Source organism: Nannobrachium achirus, assembly GCF_963921795.1.
Source record: "Nannobrachium achirus genome assembly, chromosome: 12".
NCBI classification, from domain to species: Eukaryota; Metazoa; Chordata; class Actinopteri; order Myctophiformes; family Myctophidae; genus Nannobrachium; species Nannobrachium achirus.
In genome coordinates, this window is record NC_137832.1 from 48,044,617 (window position 1) to 48,059,728 (window position 15,112).

The following is a 15,112-nucleotide window of genomic DNA, read 5'->3' on the forward strand; positions in this document are numbered from 1 at the left end:
GAAACAAAACAGAAAACAACAAAAACGTGGCTGCTAATGAATTTAAATTCAGCTTGAGAATTTGTTCGAGTTCGATAAGAATCTAACAGTGGCAAAATATGAGATTAATATTAGACATAATTATATCCTAGTTTGTTTTTCAATGCAGTTGGGAGACCCCCAAAATATAGGTAAAATGTATTTCCTGATAATTCTTGTAAAGGTTGTCTTATAATAATATTATACATTATATTATATTATATTATATTATATTATATTATAACCCAGTTCTGACTCCTAAATAGTGTTAGCCTATGGCTTACAGCTGGAATGTTCATTCTCATTCCAAGATTTAAAGAATTCCACCAAAAAATTGTGTTTTGGACAGTCATATTGTCTCAGGACAATAAAAGGCATACACTTATGGGGTATATTGTGACAATATTGTAAACAAACAACTTTCAGACCCATTCCCACTGTCTGTCACCTCCAGAACAGAAAGGACTGGTAAATAGCATTTACACCTGTGTGGCACCTGCAGAGGCCTCGAATTTGATTAGCAAAAAACACTGATCGATCTCCCTCCCTGAGATTAGGCAGTGATCAAAGTTTAAAGAATCAGAACAGCCTCGGAAAAGGGCATTATGATAGCATTATGCCTTAATCAATACCAAGTTCTCTTTCAAAACAGTTGGGGGAGTGAGTGCCTTGACTCAAATGAGTCCCTTGTGGACCCCGACTGGAATAAACGACACTTGTTTGAATAACGGTAATTTTGCCAGAGCAGCCATGCAAGAGAGAGAGATAGAGACGGGACGCAAGTGAACATCAAGGAGAACTGTCAGTATTCAATTCATCTTTGCCAAAGGAGTAACAAATGCAGCTGTGGTTATAATTCACATTACGCCGACTGCATCTCTGTAAGCCTGATTTATACTTGGTTGCACACCGGAAAATAGACTTTTTTCCGGTGCGCGACATCCGTAATGCAACCACGGGTACAGTATAAATCGGGCCTTGGTGTGAATAACCACGCTCACCGGGCCTGAGAGCAGGGATGTGTCATGAGTAACATGAGCGTGCGCTTGTAGAATGTGGGTGCCGTGAAATACCTTTAATGCTGGTCATGCACTGGCGTGTCTGCGTCACAAAGGAAAAGCATGAGCGAATGCTATGTTATCTGGGTCATGGTCTCTGGAGTTGTCAGTCTGATGGCCGCCGCTGCCTCCCTAAGCGCAGTGTGACAGGCTGAGTTTGGTCACGCCGTCCCCATGCATCTGGTAGAGCAGTTTGAACTCACTGGGCAGCTGGTGGGTCTCCTGCCACTTGGTGGTGAACTTGGTTCCTTTCTTGTCGTAGTAGTGGTAGGGCAGCTCCTTGCCGGTGTTGGGGTCCCAGCCAAAGGGCCAGAAGCCGTACAGGTGGATCTCCTCGCACATGGCGGACGCCAGAGTGTACATCAGGATCCCGGTGCTGAGCCGCTTGGGAGACAGGTTTTTCGTTTTCCAGTACCTGTGTCCGAAATGGAAACGATTCACAGATCAGATACCGACTCGTGCGTGACAGCGTAAAATAAATGACTTAATGGTGGGTTGTGCCCCCAGGAACATGTAAATGGACCCTTCTAAAAGCAGATGTTTTTGAAATGAAGATTACATTTTAGAGTTTCTGTTAAAAGGTTAAAGCTATATATTCTTTATTATATTCATTTGTGCGATAAGAACTTTGTTTTTACATTAACCAGTTGAACCCTAGCATCCCTATTCTGAGGAGAACATTAGCCGAAAATAGCAGATCTACAAGAAGTAAAAGTACTAAAAACTGGAAATACTCAAGTAAAGTACAAATACCTGAAAACTGTACTTAAGTACAGTACTTAAGTAAATGTACTTAGTTACTATACCACTGCTCATACGTACTTGTTTACATCCTGCATGATGTTGCCTGGCCAGGCCAACTCGATCTTCAGCTGCCCCTTGTGCTCCACAAAGAAGTCCACCAGCGTCCTGGTCACGGTGGCCGAGGTGTGCAGGAAGAAGGCAGGGATCCACAGGATGGCTCCCTCCAACTTCTTCAGGTTGAGGAAAAAGTTGTTCCTGTCCTGGATTGTCAGCAGGTTATTGTAGTACCTAAAACAAATGATTAGGATTAAAGAAGGTAAAGAGGTAGTAAGCTCACATTGGACTTTGTGAGTCCAGTGTGCATTCACACAGGACTCCCCACGTCAATCTTGTAGACCTCTGTTTCTCAACCAGCGGTCCACGATGGTCCATGGCATAAATACATGGGAAGATGTTTAAAAATATATATTGTATCTTTGTTGAATTTATTAATGTGTTTAATAATGATTTCAAGTCCATCAAAACAAAATAGAAAAGAATTGAGTAGGGGGAAAAAAATAAAAATAATTGACTGTTAATGACTTGATATACTTAGTTGCGCGCTGTGTCGCTTACCGAAAAGAGCTGATCTATAAGCTCACAATGTGTTGTGTGTGGTGTGACTGACATATTGTGAGATTGTAGATTGTCCCTTTTTTGGTGCACCTCGTGCAACCAAGTATAAATCTGGCTTTAAAGGGATAGGTCAAAAGTACTTTTTTTGCTCACAAAATGGTTGAGAACCACAGGGGTTATTTAGGGCATAAAGTTACATTAAAATAATAACGGCAGCTGATTTCCACCTGCGTGTATCTTCCTCAGAGCATGGCTAGAAAGCAGGTTGTTGCAGTAGCTATTACCTCTCCAGGATGCTGGGGTTGAAGGTGGTCATGTTGGTCTTCCTGCCCACGTCCTTGTGGTAGATCTCCGTCGGGGCAAAGTTACAGCGGAAGACAAAGTCGGCCTGGTCGATCTCCTGGCCGCAGTGGCTGCCGGTGAGGATGCCGCTGTTGCCCACCACGGCGCACACGTTGTAGTGCTTGTTGAGGATGGGCGACGTGTCCGGCAGCAGGGACTTGAAGTTGTTGCTGATGGAGAAGACGTACTTGTGGCTGGAGTAGTCGAAGTGCATCAGCTGGCCTACGCGCACAGCGTTCTTGGTGAGAGAGAAGTTTTTGGCAATGTTGATGTAGTTGAAGATTTCCTTCCTGAGAAAGACAGGGCAACACACAGGATGATGTGCTGCAGAAAATCATCTCCGCAATGGACTTATAATCAGGCAATGGTTCCCAACCTTTTTTCCTTGAAGCCCCCCCCCCCCTCCTTGGTGCCCCCACATATTTAAACCACTGAAGTCCTATACTTGTATGAAAGATAACAAAATAAGCTGATCTACAAGCTCACACGGCATATCATAACCATACCTGGGGGTCTATTAGAGTAATGTTAACTCCATGGGAGAGTGTTTCTTGCAGGTCGTTCAGTCCAAGTGTATGAAAAAAGCAACTGGGTTAAGGCAGCGGAAGCTTGTGATTGGCTGCGCGCGGAGGTGACGAAAGTCTGGAGGTACAAACCTCTAACCCTAACCTCAGTAAAGCTAACGCTGGTGAATGCTAACCTGGTGAAATGCTAACCTCCCGACGCTGGTGAATGCTAACCTGGTGAATGTTAAACTGGTTGGACCAACAGTGCTTAACCCAGTTGCTTTTTTGATACTCGGACTGAAAGACATGCAAAAAAATACTCTCCCTTAACTCCATATACACCTACAAAACAGAAAAGGTACAAAACTATGGCATCACCTCTTTAACTACCTCCAAAAAGATATGGCCCCCTGTAATCTTTGGCATTACACCCAAAGGGGACGCAGACCACAGGTTAGGCAACCATGCACTCTGTGTTACAAATGTTTTAAGACTGTAAACGGATGGGGGAAAATGGAAGAAGATGCCAACGGGAGAATTACCTTTGCTGATAAAAAGCTGTTCTGTTGAACTTCCATCTCGACGGCTTCCCTGACAGTTCTTCATTTAGGGCATTGGTTAATGGAATGAAGGATGGGTCCAGAAAATTCATGGCGAACTGAGACCTGAGAATGACAATATCTCATGAGATCACATTCAATAACTATCGATCAATGGTGGAAAATAAGAGCAATACCACAATTTAGAAATACCCTGTTAGGTCTGTATTGAAAATGTTACTTAATTGGCATCAAAACATATACCCTGTGGCCTGTAGTACCAAACATAAAATGACTCATTATCCAGAATAGCCTATTTCACAATAACATTAATGGATTGTAATACATTCATGTATGTATGCATCATTTCACTGAATTACTTTATGTACTGACTTCCTGAAGGCTTAACCTAGTATTAGCTAATGTGTATTTTATTTTGTATTAATAGTCTAAATCTGCATATTAACTAGTAGGCCTATCTATATCTGTAAAATGTTTGCAGTTGAGAAAAAGGTAGGCCTACATTTACCTCTGAGATGTAGTGGAGTAGAAAATTCAAGTAGCCTAGAGAGTAATTGAGTAAATTGAATGTACTTAGTTACTTTATATCACTGACGATGATACTATTAGAGTAAAATTTAGGTCACGACTGTGCAGCCATAGACGCACACACAGCAGTAGCACCATGGACAGCTCTTCTATTTGATTGAAAGCTTCTCAAAGAAGCTTGTATTACGCAATAACCGCTGACTCAAGGCAAGGCAGTCTATTCAACACGTAAGCCCCAAAACTGAACCAACCAGAGTTATTTTTGACGCGTGCCTGTATATATTTAATTTCAGGCTTGAGACTTTGATAGATTACAACACACACACAAGGCCAGACAGACAGACAGACAGACAGACAGACCCCTGGCCTGGCTGCTGCTGCAGCAGCAGCGTGCACAAGAAATGTGGGGTGCACGTTTTATGAAATATGGGCCTCCCCCATATAGGCTCTACAACACAACCAACACAACAATTCCAGACAATTACTCACCGAAATCCCGCATGGAACATAATTCTCGGACCTCCCATGTCATATTTGTTGGATGAGAAGACGCTGTCCTTTTTTAACGACACATAACTAATTAAAGACAGGATGAGCAGAGCGACGCTCAGAATAACCAGCCCCAAGGCGTTCGCTATACGGACCATGTTGATCGGAGCGTTTTCATTCCCCCTGTAGCCAAAGCCTACACACGCACACACACACGCGCGGCGCCTATATTTTCATTGCCCAGGGGACGGTGTGAGCATGCAGCGACGTCTGTCTGGTTGTTTACAAAAGATGATGCTGCTGGTGGTGATCGCAGATTTCATGTTGTGCGGATCGATGATGGCGTAAAATGGACGGCAGCAGGTGCCTGTGCAGAGCTGCGATTGGGTTGGGATGGAGGGATGGTGGTCGCGTAGCGGTGCTGCTGCTGATGCGGTTCCTTCCAAGCAGGCATTCCTGTGCCCATCCCCTCCCTCACTGACTGACTGACTGACTGCAAGTCTTCTCTCCCTCTCGGCAAACTGGAGTAGGAGGTTTAATCAAGGAGATGGTTTTGAAGAAATGCCCGTCAACACATCATCATGCCAGCAGACTGTAGCATACAGACCGCCCCCCTGACGCGCACGTATGTGCGCGCGTGTGTGTGTGTGTGTGTGTGTGTGCGTGTGTGTGCGTGCGTAGGCTCCCCTGCCAACAGGCTATTCAACGGTCTGCAAGAAAGGGTGCAGATCATCTAATCAAAACTGAACGGGTTTGCAAACCATTATTAAAGCACATCTCAGCCAATCACGATTATTATTCATGAATGTTCAGCAGCATGCAACTGAACTCACTGAGAGCACAATGTAGTAAATGATGAGTGAGTTATCAAAGCACTGGTGGCAAGGGACATGCAACCCTGGCCTATAGCCAAGGGCAGATTTTTGTAGTTTACTTTGTATTCCATTCAAGTTTAGAACTACAAGCAGATTATATACATGGGCTAGTACACAACACAGCTCACTGTTCCAGCTCACTGCTGCAGCTATAAGTCTTTTTAAAGAATTTGATCACAATATTAATTTATAATGGGTGTTACATTTTAGATAATGCCACACACCCTATTTGATTAGCTGCTTATCAAGGTTTATTGGTCGCTCTGCTGTTACCTGGACTGGAAAGCAAATCACATAATGATGAGCATATAGGGGTTCCTTCTAATTGCATTTTATAATATTTATATACACTATAGCCATTCTGTATCATTGCTTTTACTCTTGTATATTCTAATGGTAATACTGAAGATTTGAAAAAATAATGGTAATACTGAAGATTTGAAATCTATACTGTAGTCGTACGAGTAGGCTATTCCCACCACTGTACAAAAGAGATCAGTTGACTAAACATAATTATAAAAATGTATTTTTATTTGGGGAGATAATGTTACCCCACATTTCATCATGTACCACTATTGATAAACAATACACAATACATAGGGTACTAGTATAGACAAAACATGTTTTTCATAAGTTTTTCTTTTACATATTATGTACATTTTTTTAAATATTTTTTCTTTTTACAGTTAAAGTCAACACAAACATCTCCCTTTCAATATCAAAAATCTCCATGCAACCCTTCTGGGTTTTAATACAATCTCACATATGTCACATAAAATGTGTGTGGCATTAACAAGTTTGAACAATGCATATTGTCTTGGGTATCAAAAACTGGAATAATAAAAAAAAAAAAAAGACAGTTCACAGCAAAATCCTTGGTGTTAATTTAACTCGTTTTCTCAGGAGGGTGCAGGCTGGCAAATCCCTTAAGGGTTTTTCACACAGGATTGACATGCCGTGTAATTAATTTTCACAGAGAGAGAGAGGCGAGCGGTCAGGTAGGGAGGAACGGGCAATCTGACAGGCGGAGCGACAAGCGTGTGGACTCCCGTGAAACGGACACGTTTGTGCTCTTCTCATGCACACGCCCGCTCGGGACAAAAGTAACAATGTGCTGGGCTTTCTTCTATGCAACACATTAAAGTGTGTTTATTCATACGAGTAGCGCAGTGTGTGACCTCGCTGATCTAAGTGAGAACGCAGGCATTGTGTCGCTCCCCGTCTGAAAAGCCCTTTAAGGAAGAAAGTTAAGCAGCTCAGTCATCTGGAAGAGCCTGCTTATCCTAGAAGATGGATGGATAATTGAACCATTGAGAGTGATAAAAATGGGCACCGTCCGTTACACTCTCATAAGTTGAAATACACTGAGGATTTTACTGTATAAATTGTGCTGCTAGTACTGTTTCAAGTATTCAACAGCTAGTGAGCATCATGAGTCACATCCAGAGAGTTTGTGCCTTTTGTACGTTTCCTGGAATGTGTCATGCTTGGACACGGATTGACACACACAACATTTCATATAAAAAACAAAATGACATTCAGATGTACTGCCATCAAGCTGCCTGGATATTGCAATATTCAATTCTGCATGAGTGTAATAAAGTATACAAAATAATAATAAAAAAAAACATGAACCAGTAACTTCATATACTTTGTTGATCGGGGTCCACCAGGGGTCTATACTCGGTCTCCTCCTTTTCCCCCCCTCTACACCAAATCTCTTTGCTGAAATTAGACAATATACAAGCTCACAAAGCATTGTGAGCTTGTTAGATTGGCTATTTTCACAGAATGTTTGTCTATTTTTAACATGCCCACCATGAGTTGGGATTGCTAGCGTTCATGTGATTGAGGCACTTGATGACCCGGACCCCACTATTTAGTACAGTATGGTGAGAAACAGAATCAACGTTCTGACGCAGGGCGTCACTGTGTGCCGTTATTTATGGAAGGAGGAGGGGAAAAAGGAACCTTCACCGTCGCTGCCTGGGGATCCACACAGGCTGTCCTCCTCACAGCTCATGTCTTCGCACGAGTCCTCGCTACAGAAAAGACACACAGGATGAGATTGTCAAGCATTTTCAACCTAGACATCCCCGTTTTGGGCATACCATTATAGTTCAAAATATGGAACATAAAAATGCTCCAATATTGTCCATACATACAGGCACACAGACACAAAAGGAAAACATTGAGGACAAAGCTCACAACATGTTGGCGCATTGTGAGTTTATAGATCAGCTACTATAGCGAAACGCTGATGTACATGAAGTATACATGGGGCTAAAAATACCATTCATGTTCATTGACTAACTCTGGGTCACTGCGTTGTTTTTTTGTATTGGAATCCTCATAGGCAAATCTTAGATTGCGTCATACCTGTAAGTGTTCCAAACATAAACAAACCACCCTGGTGATTTTGTCAGCTATGTGACTCTGTGTCATTTATTGAGTTATATTGAGAGTCTTTGTTTGGAGATTTTCTTTTCTTTTTTGGTAAATGAGTACTTTTCCAGTAGACGCTTCATATGCATATGAGTAAAAACCCGGCGTGATTTGTTTATTTCTGGTTCTTACAGTTCTTACATGACCAATCTAAGATTTGAACTCTGTGACCCAGGGGAAATGAGCAATAGCGCCCTCTAGCGGCAGTGATGTCAGACTTTGGTGCTCTATACAACTGTCAACAGTTGAATTTGAAACGAGCCATGCGGGTGCACACTCAAATCAAAAGGATGCGGTGGTGCTGTACACTCAGCAACGGGTCTTTTGTCAGTGTTTCATTGTCGCGGTGCATCTAATCAGAGGAAGTGCAGTTTGGAGGAACAGGCTGGCACCAGGCCTTTCATTTACCTCTCTGTCTCGTCCCAACTCCCCTCTGGAATGGTTGGCAGACCGGGCACGCTGAAATGATTGGCCTGCAGGTTCTGCGCCGTTCGCCTGGACACGATCCAAACCAGCTTCTTGTTGTCTGGCTTGTTGCATTCACTCGAGCAGTACTTGGTCATGCACTCAGCCACACGTTCTCGCCAGTGGAGAAGTTCTCCGTCATTGATCTGTGAAGAAGAACAGGAGGGCATCTTGGGTGACCGATGACCAATTAAAACAGTGGTTGGAGTCAAATGTGGGTCTACCTCCAAACAGACATGGCCTTTGTGATCTTTGGGCACCCACAGTTGGGAAACACTGACTTGGCGGAGAATTCCGGACTAGCCGTTTTATTATGTTAATCTGATGTTATGATATCCCAGAACGATCGGTACAGTTTTTTATTATTATTTTTTTTTCATCTCAAGTTCTCGTCAGCTCTGACCACAAGTGGTGAGTTTTTACGCTAAATTGCTTATTTGTAACACTCGACAATTCCTTTTTCTTGTTCACATCTCTCCTTCATAATGGCAGAGATGGATGTAAAAAGGCGAACGGCCGCTAGATCCCACCACCTCCGGTCAGAGCTAACATGTGCTAGAATTCTTTTTTTAAACACACCTGGTTAATGGATGGAATAACATCAGATTACGGTAAAAAAAAGCACTTGTTCGGAATTCTTTAAATAATTATGTTGTTCCCTCTATTCAATGATATTGTTACATAATCTCATTCATGTTGTTATTCAGAGTAGAAAGTTAAGTAAGATGTGACACAAATGCTGGAACTGTGAGAAAGCTAAAGCTGACAGGATACTCCTTGTGTAAACTACGTTTGGCAAAATTATTGTGGCACAAACAAACGCATTGCCTTGCCGACGTGTTTTTGGCAGTTCTTGATTTTCCAACAAGCCAAACATCACTGCGGAGACACAGCAATGCAAACATTGTTTGTAGTCAGAATCTCCAGGTGCACTCTTGATTTATAGCTTTATTTCTGCCTGCCATGGACCAAGTACCACGGATAGTTTTTTAGGCAGTACAAACCTCTATCTATATCTGAGGGACTACAAACACAACAGACAGCAATTCATTAATGGAGAGTGATAGCACACACTTTGTTCACCGTGTCTGTCAACAGAACTGATGAGATCTCAGGAACAAGTTGTGTCAGGCACAGACTGGAATTTGTGGTCTTCACAATAACACAATATTATTTTAAGATAGTATTATAATATTATTGTTATACTTTCAGTGAGACCTGCGCCGCCCATTCCACAGTGACACTCGTGCCCCGTATAGCTCTTTGCTATCTTGACTCTCAATACAATTTATTAAAATCGTATTTATTGTTTGCTAACTGAGCCAGGGGTAGGGCTCGATAAGCATAATGCTTCTGTCCCCTTTTCCAGCATCTTGGACACTTTGCTATGTCAAATGGTCTTGAAAACTTGTGCCTTGGACTTTCCTTTTCTTGCTCAAATTGCACTAATGCACATCGTATAATTATGCATTTTGTTGTCCAAAAGAGCTGGAAATAAACAAAACTGAAATGAACCATGTCTTTTCTTATTAACTTTTTATTTTTGTTTTGGATCTGCTGCAGCCCCAGACTGCCCAGCCCTTCTGGCAACTGCCAGAAGTACCAGAGCGTCCAATCCGGGCCTGAGTTGTGTCAAATCTCAACGTAATATGAGCATCATACCTTTAGGTGTCTTTGGAGCAGCTGTACAATCTTCAACATGGCGATGGACTGAAGGGCTTCAAACTCCTGAGCAATGAGGGACAGTGCCAGCACCGATGGCTTTGAGACAAAGCAAAACATAAGACATAATTAGACCTGGCACTTCAACACCACTTTGCCATGATGTGTGAAATTGTCACCCGAGAACAATCCTTACTTTTGCCTTAGAGAAAGCAAGTCGACATAAGCAGGCTTTGAGCTGGGCTTCCAGTCTCCCAAAGCTTGGGATGTCCTCCCTTAAAATATAGAGGGAATCCTCATGTGATCCGCCAGTATTTGTCTCCAAAAACACATTTATTACACTTATCCATTGCATAGAACAGGCTCAATCCGACATGACTATTATACTCTCCCGCCCCTCCATCGAGCTTCCAATCGAGCTAAGGTGACACCAAACAGTGATGTGAAAACTGCAGACTACCGAATACTGAAAAGCACTTATGCCATATTATGCTTCAACATAAGACGTCGAATAATAGCTAAAATAACCTGTATGTATGCACATGGGTCATATAGGGATGCGTTGTGACTCGTGAGCTCACCATGTATGTTCCCAGACAGAATTAGCATTAACTTTGTCATTGTTTAGAACTCTCCTATCTATGCAAAGATCGCTATGTTTCACCCATTTCAAATGTAAACGCCAAATGTAAAACTTTTAATTGCCATAGTCGGTTATCTTGCCAAATGAAACCTTGCTTTTTTTTAGTCATAATTCCACCCTAGATGAACCAAATAATGGGAACCTTCTTGGTCTGACAGAGCTGCCTGCAGATTCGACCTGGTGATGAGTGAACATGTTGTCATGACTCAAGAAACAAAGAGATCAATGACCCTACATGTGCAAAATAATATTTTTTATGTCAACTTAATTTGAAGGAATTATTTAAGCTCTTTATGTTTTCTATCTTTAGCTGCCATGGTGAAAAGTGCACATAGCCTGTTCTAAAAATATTCCCCCATCGGGCATTGCACATTAGCGCTTGATACGAGCCCCCAGATGTTTTAGGCCGCCTCTGATCCTGTGCAGAGAGTTGGACAGCTACATTGAGATGGTTCCTATCTGCGGTGGAAAATTAAGCCAGTCAAGTTAAGTCGAGCCGGTTCTATGCAACTGAAAAGCACCTTATTTGACCAGCACCATGCAAACTGAGATGATGCCACAGTAATAACACTATATATTGTGGGAATAACTGATCATTGGAATAAAGACGTTGAACCCCATTATACCTTGCGACAGACGCGGATGCAATGGCTGAGTGGTAAAGCTGCAGGAAAGTGAAGGCTGTAACGGCTTTGGGCTCCAGGCAAAGCTTCTCCGAGATGATCTTCTCCATGCGACTGAGGTCAGAAACGGTGAACTTGCTTTGGCTGATGCGGATGAGTTCGTGTGTGGGTGAGATGTTGCACTCGTCCTCGACCATCTTGGCCGCAATGTTGAGGCAGCAGACGCCAATGCAGGGCAAGTGTTTGTGCTGGACCTGCAAATGATATTTATCACCAGAGTGGCAAGTGAGTCAAGGCGTGACGTGAGGCAGTGGCACGTGAGGACACTCACTGCCTCTGTGCCGCGTTGTTTTGTTTTTGGAGTTGTGTGATTACAGGATATTTATTAAGCAGTTAGCCACACAAACCCTAGGCAAAAACAGAAGAACTCTGAGCGAAAATAGAAGAACTTTGAGCAAAAATAAAATAACATCCAGCTAAAATCTACAGCGAACCTGCAGCTAAAACCTACAAGCATACAACACGTCAGATTGTGCCACATTGTATTTGACTTAGGACAAAAGTACATAGTGGTCTGGCTTCCTGCAGACAATGTTGGTATTAATATAACCACAAAAAAAGATTCAAAAAGGTAAGAGGGTGCAGTACTTATTAATTACCTGTATATGTTTTTTTTAATATTAATGACATTTGTTTGTATTTTGTTTTTAAAATGTATAAAACTTAAAAAATAAATATATATATATATTCTTTTAATGTAGGAAAAGAAAATGGGATCGTGACCCAAAAGAATTGGTCCATGACCAACTTTTCGGGAAACAGTGATGTAATTCGTTGAAAATTAAAACCCACCTTCATGATGGCCAGGAATCTGTCCAGCAGGTTGACTGCTTGAACAAAGGTCTGAGTGCTGTAACCAAAGAAACTGGACAGCCCCCACAGGTCCTCCACTTTGGCATCTCGGCATTTCACAGACACGCCGCTGTGATCCTGAAAATGAACGCTGTGTTAGCTACACAGCACTAAAGGCAGCACCACATATTAAGGATGGGATGATAATCGTTATTAACGTTCATCATGATAAAAAAACACAATAATCGTATCGCAGAGATTTTAACATATCGTGAAATTGTCCTCCATCACCCACTGGGATCAATTCACCTTTGATCCACTTAAACCCTCTACAATTGGTAAAACACACCTGTAAACATGCTTGATACAGTCTTTTTTTAAGAGTATTGGGCATATTTTGATTATCGCGATAATATCGTAAATCACAATTATTTTGGTCACAATAATCGTGACATGACATTTCTTACTGTCCCATCCCTACACATACTGTACATGACGGGGTGCGACAGTGAATTGAACTACCGGAATCGATTTTTATAATTTAATAAAACAATCGATACATAATCGATCCCTTGTTTGGGCCTGTCATTAGAACATCATAAGTAGTAGTAGACAAAAAAAATCTGAAATTGTGACAACTGTAGATCTGCTATTTTCACTATTTTAGCATGACGCCGTTGTGTAAAAATAACACTGATGTGGTTAATTGATTGGTTGTTGTTGATTTGTTATTGTTTTTGAACAGAAAAACCACAGCTCTCGATTAAAAAGATAAGTAATCAATAAAATCGCCCCAAATAAATGTGTGGCAGTTGCAGCAATATCATACATGTTGAGGACAACTGTGAACACACTGTGATTCTGAAAATGAACTCTTGTTAGCAACACAGCACTAAAAGTAGCATCATTCATTGCACGCTGAAGGCCACTGCCACAGATGGTGAAGAAACGTGAAGAATGTAGGTCAGCGGGTTATACCTCTGCAGCTGTGGACTCCATGATCCTCAGGCCCGTCTCCTTGGGAAGAAACCTGGACTCCTTAGCGCAGTTTGACTTCAGCTCCTTCAGGAGCACGCCATCGATGTTCTGATGATGGCCCCTCATCCTGAAAAACAACATGGTTCATGGGTTTTATTTTTTTGTGCAGCTCAACGTGTATGTGATGGGTTCACTCTCCCCAAGACAGGGGGAGAAGACTTGTCTCCTCCTAAAGCCTAAGCCACGCCTCTCGGGTGCTTAACCACGCCCCCTGGGTGTCACATATCAGGCGTACATAACCCTAACCTCCCACCAAAACTATTTGGCTGGCAACATTGTGATTTGTGAAACCTCCTAATGCCAAAATAATAAATATAGGCATCAAACCAATCGAAAGTGATTTAGTTTGAACCATATGCCATATGATCACAGATGAAGAAGATAGACATAAACATTAGTGTGGGGAAAGTAGGTCACGGCGGTTACAAACTAGGTCATCCGACCAACACCCAAACATTGAACGTTTTTACAACCAGTTGTGACCTTGACGGTGAAACATAAATAATGATCTGCAAATCACCCAACAACAACAGATAGGGCTGCTCATAATAAATATGTACACAGGGATGACTGATTGAATTAGCAATGTAGCTTCAGAGTTAGCTTGAATGAAACAGGACTGAATGGTATTCCTTACCTCGTCCAGCGCTCCTCCTAGACCCCCGCTTCTTGACCCAAAAAGGCGACAGCGTGTGCAGCGATCATTTATAAACACTTAAATGTTCACGATGTTCAAATGGACGCCGTGGATGGATTGATGGGAATGTTAAACTGAGGTGGAAAGGAAAGTGCAGCCACTGGCCCCAATAGACCTGGCCAGCCGCTCGGGACGGTAGGATGAGGATCCGCCCTCTATCATCGAACCAGTAAACAAAATAACTGCCAGCCTAGCTACCGCCGAACTACAAGGACCATGGTGCATCGCGGCAATCTAACGTAAACAGATGGGATGGCAAGCAGCTAGCAACCACAGACCAACATTCTGGTCTGTTTGTTTGTAATGTATGTCCCGCTATTGAAGAATCCAACTGCTGAAATAATAGGCAGGCCTATATGTTGTTAATTGAAGCTACAGTGAGACTAACTCAATACATAATAAATAATAATCACACGTTGGACGCATTTGCAACGTGCTAACGTTAGCAAATTAACGGGTGGTTAGTTACCATGGTGACGATGACGCTCCTTGTATAAGTGAGGATGTTGGCCGTCGGCGGCATTTCAAACCTCTAACAATGGCAGGTAAGGCTGTTTGCTTCCTGATAAACATTAATCTGTCTTCAGCGATGGTGGCGGGTGTGATGATTGTTTCTATGACATACTTGGTTACTTATTGTTTTGTTTGACTAACCTGCCTTAACCGCTCTCCTTTGCTAATTAACCTTCCTTAACAGAGACACACCACACATGCTTTCCTGTGATATTCAGCAATCTGAACCTGGAGGAGTTGAGGTGAATATCCTGGACTCAGTCTACACAGTACACCATGAATTAGGTTAGGTTTGGATATTTGACAACATTTGGCTTGTTTCACTGTATGTTTGCAGCGAGGAGCTTGACAGGCGCACTAAAGAGACCCAAATGCTTCAGGAGGAGGTTGAACATGCAACCAAACAAGCATTGGAGAGGGCTGGTCTCAGTAACACACT

General features: G+C 42.4%; 2 protein-coding genes across 2 annotated transcripts; both read right to left on the reverse strand.

Annotated features, from left to right (window-relative positions):
- Positions 1-1,208: 1,208 nt before the first annotated feature.
- On the reverse strand, positions 1,209-5,018 carry LOC308295846 (alpha-N-acetylneuraminate alpha-2,8-sialyltransferase ST8SIA3-like; the record flags this gene model as incomplete). The annotated part of the gene is made up of 5 exons (XM_080738911.1): positions 1,209-1,491; positions 1,899-2,108; positions 2,720-3,067; positions 3,826-3,948; positions 4,861-5,018. The coding sequence occupies 5 exons, from the start codon at positions 5,016-5,018 to the stop codon at positions 1,209-1,211; spliced, it is 1,122 nt and encodes a 373-aa protein (XP_080595037.1).
- Positions 5,019-6,340: 1,322 nt separating this feature from the next.
- On the reverse strand, positions 6,341-13,544 carry LOC308295850 (cyclin-G2-like; the record flags this gene model as incomplete). The annotated part of the gene is made up of 7 exons (XM_080738917.1): positions 6,341-7,777; positions 8,589-8,791; positions 10,308-10,406; positions 10,504-10,582; positions 11,577-11,827; positions 12,426-12,563; positions 13,404-13,544. The coding sequence occupies 7 exons, from the start codon at positions 13,542-13,544 to the stop codon at positions 7,675-7,677; spliced, it is 1,014 nt and encodes a 337-aa protein (XP_080595043.1). The 3' UTR covers positions 6,341-7,674.
- Positions 13,545-15,112: the final 1,568 nt, after the last annotated feature.